We start from the raw sequence: 26,864 nt of genomic DNA on the forward strand, positions 1-26,864 counted from the left end.
TGACCCAGGGTGATTTGGGTGGGTACTTTTCAGATGTTTTCCAGATGGCATTCCATGGTCTATCAAAATCTGATGGTACTTTTCTGGGTGCATAATTCAATAAATTTTAAAAAGATCTCCAACATTTGGGGTGGCTGTAGCTCAGGAGGTAGAGCCAGTCACCTACTGATCTGAAGGTTAGCAGTTCGATCTCTGGCTTCTCCAGTCTACAACTAAGTATCCTTGGGCAAGATACTAATCCCAAGTTGCATCCATCGGAGTATGAATATAGTTAGGAAGCACTCAGTTTATAAGAAAATGGGTGAATTTGGCATAGAGCGCTTTGAGTACTCCGGGAGAGTAGAAAAGCACTATATCAGAATCACTCCATTTACATCACTGGCTGAAATGCTGTCCCAAACCATAACAGCACCTTCATCATCTTTTACAGATGGCTGTAGACTCTGTCCTCTGATGATTTGGATCCATCACTCCATCAGATCTTCTGCCACTGATTTTCAGTCCAGTTCATGTGTATTTTGGCATACCTCAGCCTGTGCGCCCCGTTACACTTCTTTAAAAACGCCTTGACAGCCACCGACGTCCTCTGATGAGGTTAGATGCATCAGCTGAAGGGCCAGAAGCATCTCTCAGGGCTGCTGGAATTCGTCTTTTGCAAGGACATGATTTTCAGATGTTGTTAATCTGCCCGTGATAGTTTAGGCCTCAAGACCGCTTTAAAAATCAAAGGAGGGGAAATATAAAGAAACGAAGGGTGGCTCAAGACTTTTTCACAGCACTGCATAACTTAACAAAAGCAGAACAACTTAGTATGACATATATTGAATATTTTAGCTAACACCTTTAAGCATTCCTATTGGACTCAGTCTGATGCTTTAACATTACACACACCACTAACATGACGGCATCAGTTTAACTTCATGGTCCTGTTGCAGATCAGTTTTCCTAATGTGCTACATAAAGTTTTTTTTTTTAAAAATACCCCCCACCCCCATTTAGTTTCACACTGCCCATCTACATCATCCAGTGTAAGAGCTGCTATCTGCACTGAAAGTTGCTTCAGAAATAATGTCGGCACATGAAGCTGCACAGCGGTGTCTGATTTAACTGCCTTTATTGGTTGAGATGGTGAGATACAGGCCAGCACGAACCACAGCAGAGTAATTTGAGTAGGAAACAGTCACCCGGCAACTATCAGCAGCTCCCCTCCAACTGTAAGCTGATGTTGACCTAAAAGAGTCCTTCAGTACTTTAGTTACACAGGAAGCAGCAGCTGAGCTACATTCATTCTCATCACACATCTTTTTCTGCACAAATCAGTGACATCAGTCTGAGTGAACATGAAAGAAATATAAACTTAACCACCACCACACCGGCTGTGATGTCACCGATTTGAGATGAGCCAGAAATCCATCTTAAAATTGAAAACCTGCAGATGTGAATCTTCGAGCAGCTCCAGTTTCCTGCTCTGATTACCCATCAGATTTGTTAAATTCCTCCATGCTGTAAAACAACACAGAGACATCCCCTTCTGCTTGCACAAACAAAACAGCCAAAATAATATTCATATCTCCCTCTGACCTGCAAATGAGTGCATAATGCTCTGCTGAGATCTTTTAAACTACGTGTGGAAAACAAAAAGCCTGACAGCAGTCAGTGTTTATTTACCCACCAAACAACCCATTTATCATTTTATTGAACATTTAAATAACGTTAGAGCTAAACTGGTACAGTCTGGATGAACACTGAGGATCCCAGGTGGGTCAAAGTCAGAAGGTTTTTGAAGCAGACACGCAGCTTCCCGTTTCTCTGCTGTCGTGTCCGCTGAAGGTGCGACAGCGGCTGGCGGCTCAGAAGTTGATGGCTTTGCCGAAGGAGGCGGCCAAGTTGGCTTCTCTGAACGCCTCTGACACCGTCTGCAGGAGGAGGACAACGAGAAAGACGTTTGAAAGAGGTCACGGTGCAACAGGACTCATCATGTGTCGTGTAATTTCTCATATCTTTACTACAAGATAAACTAAGAACTGTGCATGTGCACTATGCTGTGTCGTGTGTGATGAAGAGAACGCACCGGATGGGCGTGGCAGACTCTGGCGATGTCCTCGCAGGAGGCGCCGTACTCCATGGCCAAAGCAGCTTCGTTGATCATCTCTCCTGCGCCCTGCAGAGAAACACAGCAGTGTCTGGTTTAGCAGGTCTGTAAACAGCAAGAGCTTCACATGGTCTGTTACAACAATTAACTTTCCAGGAAGCAATTTTACTTGTCAGATAATTACAATCAAATGGGCAGAAAGACAAACACAGTAGCAAACTTGGCCACTTAATTCAGGCACTTATCCCTGTGATGGAAAAGTAATGACTGCCTGAGAAAAAACAGTCCCTTGTTCCGGATCATGTCCATTTTTTTTTATTTTTTTTTTTACACATGGGTTCACTGCACCAATCTTCTGTCTAAGACTGTCCAGCAAATTTAAGGAGGAAGTTTGAGACACATTCAGAACCATGAAACAAAAACGTAATTGTGCATGTAACTGAGAGCTTTAAGGAAAGCTGTGTTCCACTAAGAAGTTTCTGGTCTCATAAAGGACCAACAGAGATGTTAACAGAGATCCGGACACTCCATGGAACAGGGTCACCATGAATGTCAGTCAGTCCACCTGCACTTATCCTCCTCGGATCTTTGCACTGACAAATATCTGCTTTACTGTCGCCTCAGAGTTACTGCAAGTCTAATCTGAGCTGTACAAACATGGATTCTTGCCTCTGACACAGTTACAGGTCATTAACGGGGAAGTGTGTTCATTGAGAGCCAGCCTGATGGTTTTACAGCACTCACATGCGTCTGTCTGGGGTTAGTGTTTATTAGGACAGATGCAGTAATAAGACAGACACAAAAACCGTTAACTGCCATTTTCATAGGAGGATGATATTCTACATAAACACTCCAAAGCTGTAAACACTCGATTCCATCATCATCATCATCATCCTCCCACGTGGCTCAATGTCTATTTGATTGGGTAGATGATCCTTTACAGAGACCGTCTGAGCCCATTAACACCCGGTCCACCCACACAGGTGTTTTTACATTTAAGGCTAACGCGGGTCCAAAGGAGGCTGATGAACTCAAGACTGTTTTCACTGATTTATCAGCTTTGTATTCAAAGCAGGACCGAGTCTGGCAGTACTTTGTCTGTGTTTAGGACGACGTTCTTACAGATCCAAGGATGTGAGCTCCCAGCATCCTGTCGGTCTCCTTGTGGCTGAGGATCTTCACCAGGCCGTCGGTGTCGGCGTTGGTTTTGGCTCGGCTGTTGGCTGCAAAGGGGAATTTGCCGACTTTAAACGGGACGCCCTGTAGAGGAGAGGAGAGGAGGATTCAGACTGAAGTGATATGACACAGAAATATTAGTTTTAAATGTTGCACTTTTCACACACTTTTCTCAACTTATGGGACGCTTCGAGGCCATCACGTGTGTGTTTGTCACTTGTACATTATAAATAAGCATAAACAACCAGGATGAAACCTTTCTTTTGGCTTGGATCTGGATTGAAATGTTGGGAAATATCACCACCAGGTGGCTGATGTCAATGTCTGAAGCAGCTTAGTTTTAACAGAGACACATATTTATATTTAAAGCACTTTATGCTGCATGGCTACTTTGTGCATGATCTCTGCTACGACGGTTTAGTGACATTTCCTTTAGTGACAAACGCTGCACCCAGAGAGCTAGCTATGCATCGTGCTGGAAGCAAACACCTCCCAACTCTCACCTCCTCTTTGAGCTGCTCCTCGCTCTTGCCCACCCAGGCCACCTCGGGGTGCGTGTAGATGACGGAAGGGACGCAGTTATAGTCGATGTGCACAGCGCCGCCCGCCATGCCCTCCACACAGATGATGCCCTCATCCTCGGCCTTGTGGGCCAACATCGGCCCGGCGACCACGTCACCGATGGCATAAATGCTAAAAGAGGAGAAGAAGAAGCAAAGACGGAACAAATGTCACTGAGCCGTCTTTTGCAAGGAGGGATACATATAATTTATTTTTTTGGTCTGGGTCATTTACTGACCCAGGACTTCAGCAGCTACATAAATACATAGAGAGGTTCTCTTACAGAGCATCCCAGTGATGCGATCAAAGGTCTTTTCGTAACAGACTTGTTACTTTATTTCTCCTGTTACTAACACTAATGACATTTTTACATTAATCTATTTGTGCTTACTATATTTTAGAGATTTTAATACTTTTTAAATTGGACACAAAATTTTCGCAGGGGTAAACTGGTGAGGATGCACCAAATTGGTAAGTCTGCTTTCAGAGATTCTATCGGGTCATTTTAGCTTAAATTCGGCAGCCTGAGCTCAGTGGTACCTGGGGACTTTGGTCTGGAAGCGGTTGTTGACGGGGATGCGACCCCTGTTGTCTAGCTCGATGCCGACAGTGTCTAGGCCCAGGTTCTGGGTGAAAGGTCGTCTGCCGATGCAGACCAGCAGCACGTCACATGTCAGAGTCTCGCTCTTCCCTCCAGCTGCCGCCTCCACTCTGAAACACACATAATACCCACGTGGTTACATGAGAAAGCTCCCCAGCCATATTTCAAATTTCATGAGTTTAGATAGCACATGGGTAAAACATGGCCCAAAAGAAAATGCATCAAAGAGAGTCCTGAAAGCTTGAGTCTGGTTTTTCCACTCACGCCACATCGATCTTGCCATCGGGCCTCTTGGTTGCTCCCATGACTTTGGTGCCGAGCTTGAACTTGAGGCCCTGCTTCTGCAGGATGCGCTGGAAGTTCTTTGAGATTTCCATGTCGATGCCCATACCACCCACGTGGCCCAGGAACTCCACCGCTGTGACCTTGGCACCCAGACGCTGCCACACTGACCCCTGCAGGATGGCAGGACAAACACACGTCTGACAAGTGCAACTCGACTTTCTAAAGAAACAGAGCTGAGGCAGGAAATGTTGCAGATGTAGTCGACATAATCATGTGTTTGTGGGTGAATCAGTCTATAGTGATGCTGACCAGCTCCACCCCGATGACTCCAGCTCCGATCACAATCAGCTCCTCTGGTACTTTCTTCAGGGAAAGAGCTCCTGTCGACGACACGATGGTCTCTTCATCAATCTAAAGAAACATATTTGAACACACTTCTTTTAAAAATCAACCCAGAATTATCCTTTAAAAACCAAGTGCATGTGAGTTTTTATGGAGGGATGAAAGGAGGGGGTGGCACGTGTGAGACATGAGGCTCTTGAGACGAGGACGCCTTTTGTTAGACATCTGCAGCGCTGACTCCTCTCTTCATGTACCTTCCTCGCCTCCTCCACCTCCTTTGGTGAATACGACAAGCAAAAAACCTGCAACTAGTGAAATGGAAGTATGAACAGGTCACAAATTCTCATACCTGGATGCCTGGAAAGGGCGTGACCTCTGAGCCTGTGGCGATGAGGATGTTCTTGGTGTTGATGACCTGCTCGGTACCATCAGCTGTTGTGGCGGTCACTTGGTTCTTCCCAGTTAACCTTCCAAAACCATTAACGTGGGTAACCTGTGAGGAGTGATGCCACACCACAGACACTGTTAAAAGTGGTTCAGATGTAACATCTGTGTAAACAAGCACTAAGGCAGAGAGGGAAGACTGACTTTGTTCTGCTTGAATAAATGTGCGATTCCTCCGGTCAGCGCTTTGACAGCCCCGCTCTTCTGAGCCATCATCTTCTCCAGGTTCAACGAGATGCCTGAAACTGAGAGACAAAGACTTTATTGTCAATGCGGTCACAATGTCAAACTAAGAAATCGATGGAAAAACAAGTTACATTCAATTAAAGTGTATTGTTGAAAACACATGTTCTGTGCCATCAGCATCCAATACTAAGGAATACAGACACAAGTGTTATAATAACGTGTATGCTTATATTAAATATGGCTAATGCTGCAAATAATGACCTTCAGTGTAATCTTGGCTAAAAAAAATCTACTTGAAAGGTTAAGACAATGGATTTCTCTACTATAGTCATTTCAGGCACACAGAGCATGTACTGCTGGTCAAACCTTTTTTTATCAGGGGCATCCAATCATAAGAGGGTTGGCTTAAAGTGAGGGGAGCTAACACAGCTTGTTTCTGACAGGATTAACTGAGGGGCAGCACAAAAACCTCTATGACATAAAGAAGGATTATTCTGAACTTTGAATCATGCAAAGCTCTACTAGAGCTCAAAATTATAACATGTAGCTGGAAATGACCCCCCTTTAAGGATCAGTAAGCTACACAAAATGTTCCCTTTAAAGCCTGATGGTGATTCTTACTTTCGATGCCTCTGCTTTCAAAGTCCTTCCCATGAGCCAAGTGGTACAAGTAGGAGTTGTTCAGCAGAGCCTGCAGAAACAAAACAGCAGCTTATTCAGCTGGAGGAATGACTTTATACACGTTTACATCATTTTACGGATTCAATATAGTTTAATCAATCTTACGTTCAGTGCTTATCACCAAACTGAAAAGTTCTTTTTAGGTGAAGATTGTTCTGCTTTCCTCTCTCTGTGAAATTTAGTCGTTATTATGAAGTTGAAAATGTTTTTCCCACTCTGCTTGGCTAAACCCAGAAGTATTGGCTTATTTTTGAATTCATCAAGACAATAAAAAGATGCTACCGGTATGTGCTGCTGTTCTTTCTGGCAAAATTTTTGTCTGTACTACTCAAATGTGTTCCATGGAAGCATTTACCCTTTATAATATATCTATGGCTAGACAACCGTCACTGGATTACTTTTATACTAAAGGTGTACAAGTTCTGAAAGAGAAACCAAACCCAAGATAAAAACATCCTTGGTATCTCTCCTTCCTCTGTAAAACGATCATACTGATCAAACCTCTTACAAACAAACCTGTGAATTTGTGGAGATTAAAAGCAGTTTGTTACCTTCGAGGGGATGCAGCCGACATTGAGACAAGTCCCGCCGAGTGTGGGATTTTTCTCGACACACACTGTCTGTCAAAGAATAACAAATTTAGAGACAGGGGATTCATTATTCACCAAAAACTTCCACTTGTGACCATCTGTGGGATCTGTTTAGACAGCAGGATATCTGTTGGGCAGGTGGGTTACCTTGAAGCCGAGCTGTGCAGCTTTGATTGCAGCGACATAGCCTCCTGGACCGGAGCCCACCACTGTGACGTCTGCATCAACTGCAGAGAGGCAACACAGCAGCTTTTAGCATGACTTTACGCCACCAGAGCAAAACTACATGATTAAAGTCTGGTGTATGTAAATGAACATTTTAATGCAAGCTCTCTACCACCCCTCTTTACATAGTCCATGAAGTCCTATCCCCACCCAAATCCAGCACCTGAGACTCTCTGCAAGTCTGAATTATGAGACTGCTTTGAAACAAACATCAGAGATCAAACTGCACAAACATGTGGCTACAGTTCAGTAAACACTGTGCCATAAATAAAGTCCTATGATAAGATTTACAGCACAATCGTACTTGCTGCTTTGTCAGCGTAGGTCCGAACAGACAGCGCTGCAGCTCCGTGCACTTTGCAGGGCAGGTGGTGGCTCCGCTGTGAAGCAAACAAAATGCACAGTTAGAAAATACACATGCACAATACAACTAGGCAATGCAACACAAAAACAATGTTATAGTGCATCACAAGCCAACTTTGCAAACTAAAAGTATCTGTCTTCAGTGGCTTCTCTCACTTCAGTAATCTGCTGCTTAAAAATTTCTATTTACGTCACTACTATTTCCTTTTAAAGCTGCATACTCAGATACTGAAGCCTAGTGAGTCACGAAGGAGCAAACTCAACTACTAAACTAAAATTTAAATTTTAATATTTAGACTCATGCACTTGTTTTCATGGAATTGTACCACATTCAGCTGGTTTGCTGTTGCAGTGCCAGCTTTCAGCAAGGACACCCTCAGCCTGTCCACTAGCAACTCTGAAACTTTCCCCTTTAGCAGACTACCAAGTTAGCAAATAACTACTATTTAAGTGTTATAGAGTCGCAAAGCTTCTAAAAGCCCCGAAACAATTCGGAATAATCGGGATGCTCGCCCTGAAGCTGTGAGACAACAGCTGAGCTTACGACATAAATTAAGAGTTAGGCAACCGCTGCTAAACAGCTAAGCGAGCTAACACGACACCAGAGTGGGAAATGTCAACTGCCAAGTCATAGAACCTAGATGCTTTTCTTCTAGCTTTGTGTGATTTAAGCCCTTTTAATATTAGCAGAATACAAATATCACGATTCTTTTCATTGCAGGTTTTACTTCAAAATACTGCGGCAATATTTAACCAGAAAAGTCGTGATTTAGTTTAAATGTGGGGAAGGTTGTTAGTCTAACTCATGCCGAATTAAAAGGAAAAAGGTATATGAATAGGTAACACATCAACTGAAAATCAAGCAACGTGTTTAGACATCGATAACCACAACAACTCCAAATTGCATGTTTTTTCCAGTACAGTCTGGTTCGCCTTCTGCTGTTAGCCGAGTAGCTAGCCAGGTGTGGGCCGCAGGTCTAAAATTTCCCCTATCCTCTAGATCTGCAGCACGCAGGACAGTTTACGACACATCCGGGTTTCGCATACTGGTTATAGCGAAAATAATATGAATGCTTACCGTGGCCAGGGAGCGGTATAACTGTGTCCAGCTCTGCATTTTGTCGGTGTACCCTCACTGGATCCGTAACCTACAGCAGGCCGAGCAGCCAAGGACTCCTATCATTGCGCAAGCGCAGTATGGGTCCAAACAGAAAACTCCTCCGGGTCGCATCTATTACACGTCAAAGTTTGCGAAGGGTAAACAAATGTTATTTTTTAAAACAAAATCTTTTTAAAACAAATTTTACAGATATATATATATATATATATATATATATATATATATATATATATATATATATATATATATATATATATATATATATAGTTTGAATATTGAAAGTTTGCTACCGTGAGTAAGTTGGTCTTAGTAAAGTAAAAGTAAATAAAATTTATTTATATAGCACATTTCACAGATAAAAATCACAAAGTGCTTCACAATAAAATCAGACATACAAATAAGAAAATCTACGTCACGGACATTAAATTGGTGAAGGTTTTGAAGAAATGAATAAATAAAGATAATAGAAACAAGAGAAGCCTATATTTATAGAGCTCATCCTGGAAAAGCAAAATGTATTTGGTTCAACAGATCCTAATTTTGATTGCAAAAGCTGCCAGACAGGACAGGATTTAGGAGTGGGGAGAACTTTTGTTTGATTTACAGCCACTCAGTTCATGCCTTATCTAAAAGTCATTTCTAAAAGGAAATGACAAAATCGAAGCCTTTGCGAATTTTAATCTGGTCTGCAAATTGCCATATGTTAACTGTAAATTTTGCACAATCCCCCATGCTCACAAAAAACTAGGGGAAAATGTCCACTGCAGCTGTAACAAGCAGCCCAACAAAGAATGTAACATCACAGAAAGATGATGCTAAAGGCACACAATCGGAACCGACACGGAAAATTAAGTGTGAATTCGTTTAACATGAGCATTTCTGCATCGTTGTTTTAATATCTGAATCAACACATCAGCAGAAATGTGGCGTCACAGAGAAGAAACAGAGGTTTTCAACTTTTGCACAAGTTGCTTCTATGAGACAAATAAAGTGTCAGAGATGTAAAGGCAGGGGCACAATTATCAGTGTGGGATAAACTCCACTAGGTGGAGACATTTAGCTCTTTAAACCACCTGCTGAAATCATTGTAGAAGATGTGAGATGATTGAGTTAAATTAACACACAAAACACTTAAAAAATCACTTTATTGAAGCTTAGATTTATAGTATATAATATTTTAAAAAAGCAACCCAGATATACACATGCAAGTCTTAACTAAGTGGATTAATGAGAACCTTCACAGACATAAGTGGATTAACCTTTCCCTCCTCAACTACCCCACATGTATTATATTTATAGGTTATATTTTACGGTGTATAAATTGTATCTTTGTCAGTGAAACTGCCTCCAAAATGAAAGTTTTCTATTTTAGATTGTATTAAAACATTTTCATAGGTTCTCAACAGTGTAAATCACAAAATGTCATCATCAAAAATGTTCATCTTAATACAAACCTGTGGCAGTTGTTGGGAGGTTCACGGGTGTAAAATAAAACAATTCAAATAGCAAAAACTCTTTTTTCCCCTTATTTATGTAGATTTATTTTAGAACACCTTTTAGGACACTTATTTATGATATTAAATATTTACCGGTGTGGATTTGAACTCCATTATTTTGGTAGGAACTGGAGAACAGGTAGAGTTTCTAGGTGAAAGAGCAGCCAATTAATGAGTGAATAAGAGCTACACCATGAATGTCATAAAAAATGATCAGGCCTTCATCATAATCTATTAACACTCCCACCTTCTCAGTTCTTAAATTCACAGATGGATCAACTGATCACCATGGCCCCGAGCAAACAGTCCAGTAACCATTTTCAGGGCTCAGTTTGGTGCTTTCTCTCTTCAGGTTGCGCACATATCTGGCCACTCCTACTGTCCATGTACGATGGGTTTTAACATTAACCTCAAAGTAAAATCTTTGAGAAGAGAAACCCTGGTTTGACAAAACACATTTACAATTATCATTCGCAGACTGGGGAGCTTTGGGTTGAACTGAATCAGGGACAAAATCAGGGTTAAATTTTAACTTAACTGTGTAACCCCCTGTTCAGCTCAGCCTCAGTCACTCTCCTTAACTCACTTCTGAGATTCCTCTCCACCTGATTTATAATTCTCCCCACCATCCAAACTGATGTTTGTCCAGTCTTTGGTGGGGACAGCAGCTTTCACGGAAGATAAACTCTGGATGAGGTGAAGGATGTCTTCAGGGTGGGTGAGCTGCTCCACCTCAGAGCTTTTCTGCATAAGTTCAGAAATCTGCTTTATCTCCTTCATGTGGCCTTCAGCCTGTTTCTCTGCTGTTCTCTGCTGGTCTTCAATTGTCTTGATCGGCTCTTTCATGCTGCTCTTTGCAAAATCTATTAAAGATGTGAAGATCTGAACACCTTCTGCTGTCACTCTGTCTGCCTCTTTCTTACTGAGCAGCACAGAGTGTTTCATTTCCCCAATTTTAATCTTTCTTTTCTGGATCATCTCCTGAATTTCATCCTCTGTTTTCTCCTCCGCTGCTGCTGCTGCTGCTGGCTTCCTGCTGAGCTGACAGCTTGAACTGAGCAGCCATCTCAGAGATGAAAGTATTGACATGGAGCTCGGGTCTTGTGTAGTACTTCCTTTTACAAACTGGACACTGACACAGAGGACTGCTGTTCCAGTGCTGAGTGATGCAGTTCTTGCAGAAGTTGTGTCCACATGGTGTACTGACTGGATCTGTGAACACTTCCAGACAGATGCAGCACAGAAACTGGTCTTCAGACAGCAGACAGCTGGCAGCAGCCATGACCACACTGGGAGGATAAATGGACATAAAGCAAAAACTGTAACTGCATTATCGTTCAATAATTCAGCTCACAAAAGTCAGACAATGTGTGGAGGCTATAATTTATTTTATTTCTTTATGTTTTCTTCCTCCTATTCACCTCTAATTTTGGACCAGTTCTCTGAAAATTCCTTTATTAAAATTAAACTGATGAATCCAAAACACGCTACTAACTGAAAGAAACTCTGAAAATTGACACTGATTGTGGCTAATCTTTTAAATAACACAGTTACTCAGGTGAAATTATTTTTTAAAAAACATTTGCTTTGGTTTTCTGGGGAGGATTCAGCTGTATGGAAATAAAACAATTCAGCCAAATATTTAATTTTATATTAAATCAGTAGACTGCATATTTGAAATCCCAATTAGTTAACCATACTAAGAATAAGCATGCAAACTGATTGCCAAATTCCAAAATCCAACAAATTCCATTTGGCTTAGACACAATAAAGATTTTCTCTGATGCTTCTGGCCTACGCCTGAACCTGGACAAATGCGAAATCATAAGTATCCATAATTGTTCTCACTCCTCCTTGTATGATATACCTGTCAAAAATGAAATCAAATATCTTGGAATTTGGATAACTAAATGCATGGCTGACAGTGAAGAAAAGAATATTCAGAATACAATTGACAAATGCAAAAACACTTTAAACAATTGGCTACAGAGAGATTTAATGTTGTTCGGCAGGATAATGTTAACCAAGGTTGAATCTTTGTCCAGATTAATCTGTCCAGCTTGTTCCCTAGCCATCCCACCAAGGATATTAAAAGAAATCAATAAGATTAATTTTAATCTCATATGGGAAAAAACTTCACTATATCAGAAGCAGGGACTTTATAAAAGACTATGAAGAGGGGGTTTAAAAGCAAGTGATTTTGAAATAATGAAGGAATGTTAAAGCTTAATTGGCTAAACAATGATGATGAGATCTGGTTCTTGATACCTCTTATTATATCTCTTATTTTCAACAAAGTTGGGGATATCAAATTCTCATAAAACTCTCCAAAGTTCATCAACAAGTTTTGTTAAACCGGAGATTAATGTTCAAACATAACTTTAGTCCCCACAAAGTTCCACTGTGGAATAATAGGGTGATATTGAATCGGGGGAAATCTATGTTTGTGGAAGAATGAATGACAAAACAAATTTGGTCTGTCACACATATAATAAAACAATAATAAAACAGAAATATACTTGAATTAAACAGGTTTAATGAGAAACATAGCATGAGTGGCTCAATTGAGCTCTACAAAAACGTTTCACAGAATATCCCGATAGTTTTTATCAACGCAAAATATACCAACTCCAAATTTACGTAAAATTAAATTAGATGGTCCAGACCTTGTTAATGAAAAATGCAATAATCAGTTTTTGAGGAAGTATTTGGTTAACACCTTATATTCAAGTAGGACAAAATGCTCACTCATTCTAAAAGATTATAACAAATGTGAGATTTCTTTGATCAGAACTAAATATTTAAAATTCCCAAACCCCCAAATTTAAAAAAGTTCATTTTAAAACTACAAAAACCATCGACCCCTCTAATGAATTCATGAAAGAAAGATTTAAATTTGTGTCAGACAATTGTTATATTTGTAAAACAACTTTGGAAACAACACAGCACATGTTCTATGGGTGTGTGACTTTCCAAAATTTGTGGAAATCTCTCCATGACTTAATATCATCCTGGTCTACAAATGTTGGTTTTTGGTCTTTTCAGAATATTCAAATAGGAGTAATCGTCAAGGACAAAAATACTGAGTTCTTAGTAAACAATGTCATTATAACAACAAAATATTACATTCATAAATGCTGATGTGCCAAATCCCCCCCCTTCATGGCTTGTTCTTAAAAATGAATTTTCCCTGTTGCGTAAATCTCTGAATCTAATAAATAAGCCGCAGGCAATTAAATTGCATAAATTTTTAGAAGAATGTTTCTCCCTTTGCCCCTTATTTAAGCTATATGTCTTATTTATAAGACCTCACTTTTAATGATTTTCATGCCCCCCTTATCTCCTTTATTTTTGTTCTTTAATCTTTTTCTAATTTATTTACTTATTTAGTTATTTTTACTTTTTTATATACTTAGTTACAATTATTGTTAGTTTGACTGTGACATACCAACTACAATGCTGCAATAATCCTCTGATTAAGAAAAAAAAGGTGTGATATGTTGTGAAAGATTCAATGATTCACTGTTTGTTTGAGATTGTCATTGTCTTTGCTCTAAATAAAGTTTTTAAAAGTGAAAAAAACAATGCTTCCGCGCACAAGACATAAGGACATCGTAACGCAAAACTGCATCAGAGCGCCCCCTTGTGACAATAGTAGGCTTTAGCTTTAGATGACAAAAACATGACATTTTGAAATCTAGAAACCAGGTTGATTATTTCTTCTCAACATCAACCGGGGGTGGAGCTTAGCAAATGTGTCAGACGCCTTTAGAATGGTTTTTGTTCAAATGAATGTTGTCATCGCAACATTAATAGAATGAAACATTTTGAAAAGTGCTTGCAGGATTTACATACACTTTGCTGTGGATTACAGAGGAGAAAAAGAGAGGAGAGGAAAGAAAAGAAAAGGAAAAAAAAGATTATTCCCTAAGGTAAGGACCGCTTGGCAAGTGACATTTGCTAAAGTGGAAATTTTAAGGGGACATGTAGTGTCCACGTCAATGTTAAACTTTTCTAAACACAGTAGAGACTTGTACAGGTTTTTACACAACGGTTACAAAAGACAACTTGCTGAAGTAGTATATATACTAGTATATATACTACTTCAGCAAGTCTTTGCGTGTATTATCTTACTGGATTATTAATAATTTTACTGAAGTAAATAAGTTTGGCTTAGTAGATAGAGGCATTTGTACATGGGTGCTCACATTCTGTAATCCATTTAGTGTGATATGACAAAGCAAGTACTATCTTACAGCCTGTTCTTACACAAACCACGTTTGTTTTCATTTTCCTGCCTACTGCTAGACTCTGAGTAACTGCTAAAATCTAACAAAGAGGAATGAAAATGTTTCTTAGGATATTTTATCTTTTGTTGTTTGGCTACAGAAACTATGCGTGCGTGCGTGTGTGTGCGTGTGTGTGTGTGTGTGTGTGTGTGTGTGTGTGTGTGCGTGTGTGTGCGTGTGCGTGTGTGTGTGTGTTTAAATTTTATTTCATAAAAAAAAAGTGAGATTTGTGCCATAAACCAGGTCGATTATTTTAATTAGAATGTCATTTGTTCAAATGAATGTTGTCATATTATTAATAGAGTGAAACCTTTTGAAGAGTGCAGTAAGGACCGCTCAGCAAGTGACATTTGCTAAAGTGGAAATGTTAAGGGGACATGCAGTGTCCACGTTAATGTTAAACTTTTCTAAACTCAGTGTGGAGGGGACCGGATTATTTTTGTGGCGTGGGAGTGGTGTAATCCTGTGCGCGTGCAGGAGCAGCTCGGAGTGGTGTAATCTGATGCGCGTGCGAGAGGTGGCCCGGATTGAGTGGTGGGCTGGGTGTGGCCCCCTCTCGCGCGCGTGTAGGAGGGGCTCGGAGTGGCGTAATCTTGTTGCGTGTGCGAGAGATGGGCCAGTGTGGCACTCTCTTGCGCGCGTGCAGGAGGAGCTCGGAGTGTGAGGTTCAACGCTGGAACGTTGAACCTCCTCCCCCCCCTCCCGGACCAGGTTATGGATCGTTCCTCGGTGGGTTTGTGAGAGGTGGCCCGGATTGAGGAGTGGGCTGGGTGTGGCCCCCTCTCGCCCATTTGCTGGACGAGCTCCGAGTGGCGTAATCTTGTGCGCGTGCAAGAGGTGGCCCGGATTGAGTGGTGGGCTGGGTGTGGCACCCTCTTGCGCGCGTGCAGGAGTAGCTCAGAGTGTGAGGTTCAACGTTCCAGCGTTGAACCTCCTGAATCCCCCCTCCCGACCAGGTTATGGTCCTTTCCTCAGTGCGCGTGTGAGAGGTGGCCCGGATTGAGTGGTGGCTGGTTGTGGCGCACTCTCGCGCGCGTGCACGAGGAGCTCGGAGTGGTGTAATCTGGTGCGTGTTTGAGAGGTGGACTGGATTGCGTGGTGGCGTGGGCGTGACGCGCTCTTGCACGCGTGCAGGAAGGGCTCAGAGTGGGTAATCTCGTGCGCCGGATTTTATGTGGGAGCAGCGCCCTTTCGCGCATATGCGAGAGGGCGCTGCTCCCACGCGTTTTTCCTGTTCCTGCAGGAACAACAGGAACTGAAGGAGGAGCAGGAGCGGCTGGAGAAGCGACCGGAGAAGCAGGACCTGCCGGACGAGCATGAGCAGCATTCTTCACCTGATGGAAGAGACAGGAGCAGCAGCCATCATTAATAAATGCAACATCATATCAAAATAATAAAATCAATCAGTGTCATTCATAAAGTTGAAGTTGTGTCACTTCAGTCTTCAGCACTTCCTCAAAACATGAAGAAATCCTTTCTCCTTACGAATATCTCTGGCTCAAGGTTTTATGACAACATGATTCTTTCATTAAAACTCATTGTTTAAGTTTATTGGTAAATATTGACCCTTGAACCACATCTTCACACTACAACAACACTGATACACACTGTGAATGTGTATGCCAGTGTTGGTGGTCATCTCAAGGTCACTGTACAGATAAATCCAGTGAGTCTTTGGGACACCTTTGCGTTCATTGAACATCCTCTTCTTTTTGATCAACTGATGGTCAAGTGTGTGGAGTTCCTGTGGATAACCAATCCTCCTGACATCACCACCGCGTTCCTTTTATAGGAAAATATGTGAAAGGAAAAATGACACAACAGCAACAAAGACAAAACAATGTTTGCAATTAAATACATGAAATACTTTTAGGTTCATGGTCATTCAGTTGTCCAAAGAACATCTACTTATACAAAAATGATGATGGTGTACGGTGAGTGACGGCTCAAATTTTGGTATAAAAATGTGAATTCTGTTTATTTACCTACCAAACAGTTTTCTTCTTTTAAACAGCTTTTTGGCAGATTTTAAAACACTTGGTCTGATAAAGTTCTTAAGCACTGTACATAATCAAAACTAACAGTCAAATAAAACTATGATGACTTTTATAAAATTTTAATTGTACACATTTTCAGAAAACACAAACTCTTCATAAAACCATTTTAAAGCACTAAAATCTTTGGAACAAAGATGCTTTTCGTTTAGTGTTTGTAATGTGCCAGTTCAGAGGATGGCTGTGGATGCTGGTAAATGTTATTTGTGTACGGGTTTGTAGCTTAACCATTTTTGTGCTTCCAGTTCCATTTCTTGATCGCCACTGAATTTATTTATCTGTGATGGCTGGAACAGAAGTGCTGCAAACAGACTTCCTTACAACTTCTTCCATTGCAAAAGGACATTTTATTTGCAGTTATTTGGTACAAAAACTTCATCAAGAGTTGCTGAAACAAAGCAATTTTTTTTTTTTTTTTGCTTCTCCCAGATCAGAAACCTCAGCATAACAGAACAGGACAGGACAATTAAGTAAATAATAAACTAAGAACCAAACAGAACATAGAATAATAATCAAAGACTCAGATTCTACAGAAACTCAAAACTCTGGCTTCATGACCCAGGACGTACCATATATAGCAAAGAGAAATTCAAAATGCATGCCATGAAAGAGTTTGGGTCCTAGGAGCTTAAAGGAAGTGCTTGTACATCATAAAACAGATTATGACACAAAATCTTGAAAAAGTTGATAAATATAAAAAGGTGTGCACATCATTATCATTCTGTTTATTGTATTACGCAGCCGAACCCACCAGTGTGGATGTTATTACCATCATTGGAACAGGGACTGAAGAACAGGTAGAGCTTCTCAGTGAAGGAGCAGTCAGAGAAGGAGTAGATAAGAGCTGCAGTGCTGACGTCATAAAAGCAGACCAGACCCTCGTCGTAGTGGACGTACACGCCCACCTTCTCAGGCTTCGACCTCAGGGACAGGTGGACTGCCGGCTCCGTGGAAACGACATACCCATCAGAGCACAAACATAAAGTCCAGAAACCGTTGCTGGAACTCAGCTGGACTTGTCCTTTCACATTATCCTTTCTGGTCACTCCTAAAGTCCACGTAGACCACTTGTCAACCTTGACCTCAAAATAAAATCTTCCAGAAGAGTAACCCAGATTTGATAACACACATCTACAATCATTCCCTTTATACTGGGGGGGTCTGGGGTGAACCGTATCAGGATCAAGCATGGCATAACATCTGTACCACTGGACTCTCTTCAGCTCGTCCTCAAACAGACTCTTCATCTGGTCATTTAGCTTCTTCTCCACCTGACTCACAGCTCTCACCACCATCCCTTCATATGAAGGTGGATGGATACTGGTGTTGGTCCAGTCTTTAGTGGGTGGAACAGTTTTCACAGAAGAGAAGTTGTGGATGAACTGGAGGTGGTCTTCTGAGCTTGAGAGTTGATCCATCTCAGAGCTTCTCTTCGTCAGCTCAAAGATTTCCTGCTCGAGCTCCTTGATGAAGTCTGCAGCCTGTTTCTCTGCTGTTCTCTGCTTCTCTTTGACCGCCTCTGTCAGCTCATTCAGACCTATCTCTATAGACTCCATCAAATCAGCAAAGAACTGAACACCCCCCTCCAGCTCTCTGTCTGCCTCTTCCTTACTGAGCTGCACAGAGCGTTTAACCTCCTGAACCTTCTCCAGTCTCTTCAGGATCATTCCTTGAATTTCAGCCTGTTTCTTCACCAGCCCTGCCTTCTTCACTTTGTATTCCTCTTTCAGAGGAACAACATCATGGCGCTTGTGGTCTGAAACAGAGCACACAACACAGACACACATCTGATCGGACTTGCAGAACATCTCCAGCAGTTTATCATGTTTTGAACATATCCTTCTTTCCAGGTTCTTAACAGGGTCGATCAGCTGATGTCTCTTCAGGCCTGAAACAGTCTGATGAGGCTGCAGGTGAGTCTCACAGTAGGAGGTCAGACACACCAGACAGGACTTCAGAGCCTTCAGTTTGGTCCCAGTACAAACATCACAGAGAACTTCTCCTGGTTTAGCAGACTGTTGCTCTGATCTCCTCCTGCTGCTGCTGCTGGCTTCCTGCTGAGCTGACAGCTTGAACTGAGCAGCCATCTCAGAGATGAAAGTATTGACATGGAGCTCGGGTCTTGTGTAGTACTTCCTTTTACAGACTGGACACTGACACAGAGGACTGCTGTTCCAGTGCTGAGTGATGCAGTTCTTGCAGAAGTTGTGTCCACATGGTGTACTGACTGGATCTGTGAACACTTCCAGACAGATGCAGCACAGAAACTGGTCTTCAGACAGCAGACAGCTGGCAGCAGCCATGACCACACTGGGAGGATAAATGGACATAAAGCAAAAACTGTAACTGCATTATCGTTCAATAATTCAGCTCACAGAAGTCAGACAATGTGTGGAGGCTATAATTTAGTTGATTTCTTTGTTATGTTTTCTTCCTCCTATTAACCTCTAATTTTGGAAGTAGAAGAAGAAGGACAAAGACTACTGTTAAAAAAAGTACTCTAGTAAAAGTTTAAGTACTGTTGTCTGTGAAAGTTCTCAGTCATCCAGGTCATCGTAGTCTAAGGAGCTTGGAAAGAAAAGCGTCTGGACTTGTTTAAGTTGCTTTAAGTACTGTTTACACCTCGTCAGGCCAGGACTCTGCAGTCTATTTACACCTACAGGCCAGTGGACACACTTTCAAGGATGAGGATGTACACATCCTGGACAGGGAGGAACGCTGGTTTGAGCGCAGAGTCCAGGAGGCCATTTATATGAAAAGGAAAAGACCATCTCTGAATCGAGGAGGAGGCCTAACGGTACATCTGTCATGATCTTACAATGCTGTGATTGCAGCCATTCCCCAACTCTCTGTGAATGGGACTCATGGCCTTTGATCAGTGGTTGTTGACTAATAGTCATGAGAATTTGCATTTTAACGATCATCATAATAACGATGAAGGACCTGACCTCCCAGCCCATTGTTCCTTCAGTGGGCTGGTTTCAGTCATTATGCATATGTACTGCTTATAAGATTGGGGAAATCTGCAGTCAGCTGAAACTGAAGAAGTCACTTGGATGAGTGACGAAACATTTCTCCCACCAAAAACATCCAGATGAACAGAATCAACTTTTGGGGAGTCTCACCATCTGTTCAATGTCTCCCATGAACTTACAATACCCCACTGTGTGTGTGTGTGTGTAGAATTTGTGTGGCGGAGGTGTGGTTCCTCGGGGAGGAACCACACCTCACAGCTGGTCTGGGCTGCGGTGTCGCTGCACCCCCTTTCAACTGACGGTGCCAATTCACAGGATGGGGAAGGGGACAACCTCCAGGTCTTCCTGGAGACCTTTCAGGCCACTGCAGAGGCATGTCAGTGGCCTCTGGCGGAGTGGGTGCCGCCACTACTACCAATACTGGCCGGAGAGGCCCAGACGGCGGGACCGAGTCTGCCGCCGACGTCGCGGGGGAACTGTCTGCTGAGCCATGCTGGACCTACTGGGCCAGGGTGGGCCTTTCGAGTGAGGTCCCATCATCTCTGGAAATTCCCACCATGGGAGATTTACCACTGGAGCAGTCTCGTGATGTCACCCTATGCTCATCCTTCGACGTGGTAGACATTGATGGTCATGTGGTGTGCCCTGAAGCCGTGTGGACCTACCTGCGCTTCGTATTGTTGAAAGATAGGTTATATCAAGTGAGTTGTGAAATACACCCAGTTATTGGTGTCACAAAGCCGCCAAGAAATTATTTTCCAGGCGGCTCACTATACACCATGGCAGAGCATAGGGGATATGAGAAGACTCTGGAGTGAATAATGACCCGATTTTATTGGCTTGGAATCCAGGCAGATGTGCGCTGCTGGTGCGCAACTTGTCTGGAATGCTAACTTGTTAACCAGCCAGCCATACCAAAAGCACCTTTGCACCCACTCCCATTAATGGAGATCCCATTTTAGCGCATCGGCATGGACTTCATCGGGCCATTTTACCAGAATGCACGTGCCTATCGCTTTGTATTAGTTCTGGTGGATTGTGCAATGCGATACCCTGGAGCAATGCCACTGTGCACAATTTCTGCAAAGACTGCGGTGCAGCCACTGTTTCAGGTAATCTCCCGAGTCGGTATTCCAAAAGAAATATTGACTGACCAGGGCACATCGTTAAAGTCTCGCACACAGAAGGAACTGTGCAAGTTATTGAGCAATAAATTGACTCGGACCAACATCTACCACCCTCAAACTGACAGCCTGGTGGAGCGGCTGAATAATAATCATTTTGAGATGCAGTCTGGCATGAGGGTGTGTTCATGGCCCTACAGGCTTCCTGAACATAAAAGGCAAAGGGAATTGGTTGAAATCCTAAGAATGGGAGTAAAACCCCATCGTTCTTGTAGTGAAGAAGATGGGTCTACACGGTTCTGTGTAGACTATTGCAAAGTAAATGAAGTGTCACACTGTGATGCATATCCCATGCCACGGGTCAATGAACTCCTGGACCAGTTGGACACTGGCTACTGGCAGGTTCCCTTGTCTGCAGAGTCCAAGGAAAAACGTCCTTCTCCACTCTGTAGGGTTTGTACCAGTTCAATACAATTCCATTCGGCTTGTTCAGAGCCTCGGCCACATTCCAGCGACTCATGGACTGGGTGCTGTGGCTGCATATGCTGCTGCCTACTTGGATGATGTGATCATCTATAGCAAGGGTTCCCAATCCCAGTCCACGAGGGCCGGTGTCCCTGCAGGTTTTAGATCTCACCCTGGGTCAATACACCTGAATCACATGATTAGTTCAATACCAGCCCTCTGGAGAACTTCAAGACATGTTGAGCAGGTCATTTATCCATTTAAATCCGCTGTGATGGATCAAGGACACATCTAAAACCTGCAGGGACACCGGCCCCCGTGGACTGGGATTGGGGACCCCTGATCTATAGTGACACCTTGGTGGAGCATGTGCAGCAGATGGCCACAAACGAACCTATTTATCATGACTTGACACAATATCTGATTTGAAAACATGAGGACTTACATGTAAGCTTTAAATTTCCAGTTAATTAAACCTCACTGAGCAGTCCTTCCCTTTAAATCTACCTCTCTTCTTCTTTCTCCATCTCTGAGTGAAGTTAGCTCTCTTTCTTTTCTCTCCTTGTGAAATACAGCAGCTGGACCTGTAGGGGCCATTTTTGTGTTGTTACCTTATGTGTACAAATAGGGGTCACCTTTTGTGTTGTACAGTTTGGTGTGTTTCTGGGAATGTATTTACGGTAGATACAATTAGCGCCAGGTGTTGTTGTTTGGAAAAACCACACAGTTTGTGACCACTGCGCTGTTGTGATAAAAGACATTGGATAAAGAGAGCTGTGCAAGAACAATTATAACAGACTAATTAAACATGAGCAGCTACAATACTACATAATCTGAATCAAACAACAAAAGTGTCTTATTGAAAATCATACCCACTGACACCAGAGTGAGTTTATCGTCTCTGGAAATTCACCTCACACACCCACTACCTTTTTAAAGCTCCTCTACCAATCACACGACAGAAGGCAGCAAACTGCCAGGTGGCACTTCTTACAATAGAAACGTTGTATTTGAAATTATCTGCCACTTCAAAAGAAAGTAATTCCCTCCATGCGCACTCTTCTTCAGTAGGGCTAGCTCGATGCTGAAATACCGTAACTTATGGACACCTGCAGTTGTTCCGGTGTTTGTGTCAAACAAAAAACACCGTCCCACTTTGAACCCCTGACTTTGGCACGCATCAAAAAACACTCAAGTCAAGTACAGATACCTGAAAATTGTACAAAATTCCATTTTTTTTTTTATCATTTTCCCACCTTTGCTTTTGACAGCAACTGAGAGTCCAATTTGACAAGACACAGCACAGAATAATAAGCTTGAATTTTGCATCATTGCTGAATTTTCAATCCTTAAATTGAATCTGCTGCACTCACCGCTGTTCTGTAGAGGCTTTGCTGAGAAAGTCTCTCTGACTGACAGAGACACTTGTCTGCAGCCACCTGTTGGTCTGACAAACCCTCAGTTTCATTTCAGGAACATGACGTTGAAGCTCTTCTCTTCTTACAGCCGATTAATCCAGCTCTGTGCAGGGGCGGATCTAGAGAAATTTTCTTAGGCTGGCATGGAAATCAAATTGGGTGGCAAAATCAAAACCTTTTAAAAAAAGCATTTGCAGGTGTTGCACATGATTAAAATGCTGTAAGTATACACACGTTTCATATAAATATAGTCTATAACTTAATTATTTTCTGTAGCCCACATAATTAAAATTTTCACTTGCATAACACATGTGAGTTTTGATTTTATGTACTCTACGGCCTGTGTAATAAATAAGTATGTAGCCCAGGAAGCAAAGGCGTAGATTTGGCATGGACGGAAGGGACATGTCCCCACCAATATCCAGCGGTTATTGAATTGTCCCCACCAATAATTTGATCTCTGCGAGTTAGAAAAACAAACCCGATAGAAAGAAAAAACGATTAGTCAATGTCTCATTCACCCAGCGGTGCAGAAAGAGTTTAATTACGTTCTTTACTGGAGTCCTACCTCATGTGACAAATATGGCCAATGTGATTGGCTGTGCCTTTCAGGGAGCTCTGTTTAGTTTTAGCAGCGGCAAGCCTGCACTGCGAGGAGGAGAGGAGGAGGATGGCAGCAAAAAGGAAGAACCTGGATATAAGAAGGTATTTTGGAAACTAACTGCACAACATGCAGCACTATTACTTATCTCAGTCTCCCAGAGTAGCATTTCTAATTTTGATTGAAACTGTCAGAGAAAACGGAGCCTCGAGCAGCCAGGATATTAGTTTACAGAGGCTGTTAAAATTATGTGTCTAACGTTAAAATGTTGGTGACACAATAATTTCATCCTAGTGGTACTGACATATTCATAGGGTTAATTTTTGAGACAAAATATCATGAGGTAGTCATGATTTTGCAAATATTCCACCTTGTAGTGCAGTTTGCACAAATTGTTTTAAAAAAAACACTCACCCTACAAACATTACTGATGAGTCAAGATCTGCACAAATTGATAGAAACACTGAAGCAGCTACACATTTTATTCTTATTGTCATGTATGTCCTATTTGTCAGGTGACAGAGGCAGCTCTGCCATGTTGTAGCTCGGACAGAGGTGAAGAGGCGAGGTCACAGGTGACTGATGATTTGGTGCTATAGATTAACTAGTATTTATTATCATGACAATTGTTAGGCTGCTGATGTAAATTGATTCATTAGTGTGTATTTGACAAAGAATCTGAATTGACAAGTCTCACTTTTTTAAACGGCATGAATCGATGAAAGAGGGGAAGAGCCAGGGCCAAAGGTGAGGCACATCAAGCACAGGATAATAATTTTAATCTGAGGATAAAACACAGGTACTGAGGCTAAAAGAAGCTTCAGTGCTCTCAGAAGACTAAAAAGATGGCTAAGGTTAACAATGACTCAAATGAGATTAAACAATGCTGCTGTATGTCCACCAGGAGAGACTGGACAGTATAGATGTAAAACCAATATGAGAGCAGTTAATCTGAGTTAGCGAGAGGAGCAGGCATGTGTTTGGCTGCTTCACATAGTGGACATTGAGTTGTTGTGTGGGACACCAGTCGTCCATGTCTGTTGCTGTAACAGTAGTTCATGTTTAGAATAAAACATCCCGGCTCACTGAGTTGATTGGGGCAACAGTGCCTAAAATGTTGCTAATTTTGCTAAGAGATCTTTTACTTTGTGGTAATCTTAGACGAGTAGTTTTATGAACAAAATCCACCAGGTCATTCAGTGTTCCCTTAGTGCTAATGTATGAGAGATGTTGGTGTAGTATAATTGAAGTAATGTTGTTAAGTCCTTAAAGTCATATTCTTTTATTGTCATGACTGTATTTCAAACTGTTTTTATTTTTATATCATACCTGATTTATATGGAATATGGTTGAAGTAAACTGAAGTCTAAAATACTTAGTCATTTGTTTAATAGTAATTTAACATTATATAATTCACATATAAAACTATGAATTGTAATTTTAAATGGTTTAAAAGCATGTAGGCAAGTATGTAGGCAAGTATATTTCTCCTTTTTTAATCAAGAAGCAAAGACATTTTACATTTAATTTTACATTTGTATTTCACCTTCAGATTGTTTTATTTCATTTCATTTCATCGTATTTTTTACTTTGTCTTGTTTGGTATCATTCTTTTCAACTCAACCTCAAATGTCTGAATTTGCAGTTATTTTTTCACTGACATACTGTATTGACACAACTGATCCGAAATCACACGAAAAACAAACTCCTAGTAGTTTTTTGTTTTTATTTTTTTTACTGTAAAAACCTGTATTTAATTTTAATTGTTGCTGAGCTCAAAGTGTTAATGCTACCTTATTTTAATTTAAGAATTTTAGGGTAGATCTGCCCTCGAGGCCACAGACCTGCACACGCCCATTTTTGCTAACCTGAATCCACCTGCACTGGCTGTGAAATCTTGACCTTTTGCTTCCACTCAGGGCTCTGTGTCGCAGTGGAGAGTGCATTGGACTTTTAGAAGAGCAAAGAGAAAGTAATTCAAAGGTTGTGGGTTTGAGTCCCACTAGAGTCAATTTCTATTAATTAGCACTTCATTGGTTCAGTGATGTGAAAGTGCGTTACCAATATTGTCTAACTCACCCTCAGAGCTCCCTGCAGCCTTGTGAACAGCCAATCATGTTATACACATGTGACTCATGTAGCTGTTTCACTTGGCACTGCTGAAGATATGTGGTACAGTCTCTGGGCTGCTTCTTTAATTTCAATTAATCAGCTTAATGAACCACTAACATAAAATATGTATTTTACATGTAATCAGGAGTTGTGTTTTAAAACCTTTACACATTTTCAGAAAAACATATGACCTCATCTACTTTTAGATCATCCAGGGACCCCTTATGATTTGTTTCTATGTCCAGTTGTGGAGAATCTAATGCATCAGCAGGGGTGTTGACTATCTTCATCTCAGTTATCTAATGAATTCATCATATTGACTGATCTCTAACACAGAGTAAAACTTTACAAAAAGTTTTTCTCAAAGTTTTTCCAAGCATGCATTTTGAATCAAAAACACGTGTTCCACTTTCATGTCATTTTTGTATTCCATTTATGCATGAAAATGAAAAACATGAGCCGCAGTCATTTACACTGGAGCAGAGCGTTATGGAGGACAGCCATCTGTAAACATCACATTCTGATTCTGGAGAACTCGACATGTATATTTAAGGTTGAAAAAAAGTACAACTGTGCTTCACCGTCAGATTCTATCATGCCCTTCTGTGGCTGCAGGCTGCTGTTTGGGATCATCTCCACTAGAGGGTGTCTTGAGCAGCTGCTTCTCACCTGCTCACGCACAGTTACACACAACAAACATAACATAAAAAACCCCAAACATTAACATTATGTTGGTGCTGGATTTTTTAAAAAAGAGATTTGAAAACACAAGGACGGGCCTTATGTTTCAAAAATGAAATTCCAGCCCTTTCCTGCTTGGCCAAGCTGACAAGCTGAAATTTAAGGGGCTCTGTGGTGCAATGGATAGTGCATTGGAGTTCTAGCAAAGACCAGAGGAAGGGATTCAAAGGTTGTGGGTTCGAGTCCTACCAGAGACAATACTATAATTTAAGTTCTATTTATAAGCACTTCAAGTGATCAGTATTGGAAAACATCTCCAAAAGTTGATTCTGTTCATCTGGACGTAGCGTTTTGTGGGAGAAACGTTTTGTCACTCATCCAAGTGACTTCTTCAGTCTCAGCTGACTGCAGGTTTCCCCAAATCTTATAAACGTTTCTCCCACGAAACGCTACGTCCAGATGAACAGAATCAACTTTTGGAGATTTACTTTCCTGGATGATTGAGAATGCATCAAGATATTGGAAAACAGTTTTATTAAGGTGGTCATGTCAAACACAGACCCATCGCTCACATAAACAAAATCATTGAAAAATGATATGGACATAAAAGTGTTGACATTCATTGTGATTTTCTCCGTTACAGACATCACAGAAATCATTAAAAAAGGTTTACAATTAAACAAAGAAAGGTTTTATTCAAGGTTTAAAATCTTTCAGAAACGTCCTTCAAGGTAGAGCTAGGATGCATTCTGGACGGGAAAAAGTGCCGTAAAACATAAATACGTTACCCCAAAGAAAAAAAAGGAAAAAAAGCAGCTAAAACTAAAACATTCAGCACGTTTTTATACAACAGTGCAATGAAAAGGCAGCAAGATCTAAGGGTGGTTTCTCAGCACTCAGTTTGTAACTAGGTGACATGACTGCAGCTATGATTTCCACAAAACTACCAAAAACCTTTAGTACCAGGAACGTTTTTCAAGGAA

At 41.5% G+C, this 26,864-nt stretch overlaps 2 protein-coding genes and 1 long non-coding RNA gene across 3 annotated transcripts; 1 reads left to right on the forward strand and 2 right to left on the reverse strand.

Moving 5' to 3' along the window:
• Nucleotides 1–1,097: 1,097 nt before the first annotated feature.
• dldh (dihydrolipoamide dehydrogenase) lies at nucleotides 1,098–8,770 on the reverse strand. The gene is made up of 14 exons (XM_031746087.2): nucleotides 8,625–8,770; nucleotides 7,488–7,563; nucleotides 7,106–7,185; nucleotides 6,920–6,988; nucleotides 6,309–6,378; nucleotides 5,646–5,746; nucleotides 5,407–5,550; nucleotides 5,025–5,126; nucleotides 4,695–4,885; nucleotides 4,370–4,540; nucleotides 3,772–3,961; nucleotides 3,215–3,352; nucleotides 2,072–2,161; nucleotides 1,098–1,916 (listed from the first exon to the last, which is right to left on the reverse strand). The coding sequence occupies exons 1-14, from the start codon at nucleotides 8,661–8,663 to the stop codon at nucleotides 1,851–1,853; spliced, it is 1,527 nt and encodes a 508-aa protein (XP_031601947.1). The 5' UTR covers nucleotides 8,664–8,770; the 3' UTR covers nucleotides 1,098–1,850.
• A 5,132-nt stretch (nucleotides 8,771–13,902) lies between these two features.
• LOC120441151 lies at nucleotides 13,903–15,869 on the forward strand. The gene is made up of 2 exons (XR_005613825.1): nucleotides 13,903–14,094; nucleotides 15,695–15,869. It is a non-coding gene; the product is annotated as an uncharacterized LOC120441151 (long non-coding RNA).
• Nucleotides 15,870–17,230: 1,361 nt separating this feature from the next.
• On the reverse strand, nucleotides 17,231–18,808 carry LOC116329013 (E3 ubiquitin/ISG15 ligase TRIM25-like). The gene has a single exon (XM_031750917.2). The coding sequence runs from the start codon at nucleotides 18,806–18,808 to the stop codon at nucleotides 17,231–17,233; it is 1,578 nt and encodes a 525-aa protein (XP_031606777.1).
• Between the last annotated feature and the right edge of the window lie 8,056 nt (nucleotides 18,809–26,864).

The sequence above is a fragment of the Oreochromis aureus genome, linkage group 7 (genome assembly GCF_013358895.1).
Source record: "Oreochromis aureus strain Israel breed Guangdong linkage group 7, ZZ_aureus, whole genome shotgun sequence".
NCBI classification, from domain to species: Eukaryota; Metazoa; Chordata; class Actinopteri; order Cichliformes; family Cichlidae; genus Oreochromis; species Oreochromis aureus.

Bases quoted from the DNA above. Each gene is read 5' to 3' on its own strand.
- dldh (XM_031746087.2), bottom strand. From the start codon at position 8,663: ATGCAGAGCTGGACACAGTTATACCGCTCCCTGGCCACG. The intron at 5,551-5,645 runs GTCAGTCTTCCC...CACTCCTCACAG, and splicing joins ATTTATTCAAGCAGAACAAA to GTTACCCACGTTAATGGTTT. The intron at 3,962-4,369 runs GTACCACTGAGC...CTCCTCTTTTAG, and splicing joins TTCCAGACCAAAGTCCCCAG to CATTTATGCCATCGGTGACG.
- LOC116329013 (XM_031750917.2), bottom strand. From the start codon at position 18,808: ATGGCTGCTGCCAGCTGTCTGCTGTCTGAAGACCAGTTTCTGTGCTGC.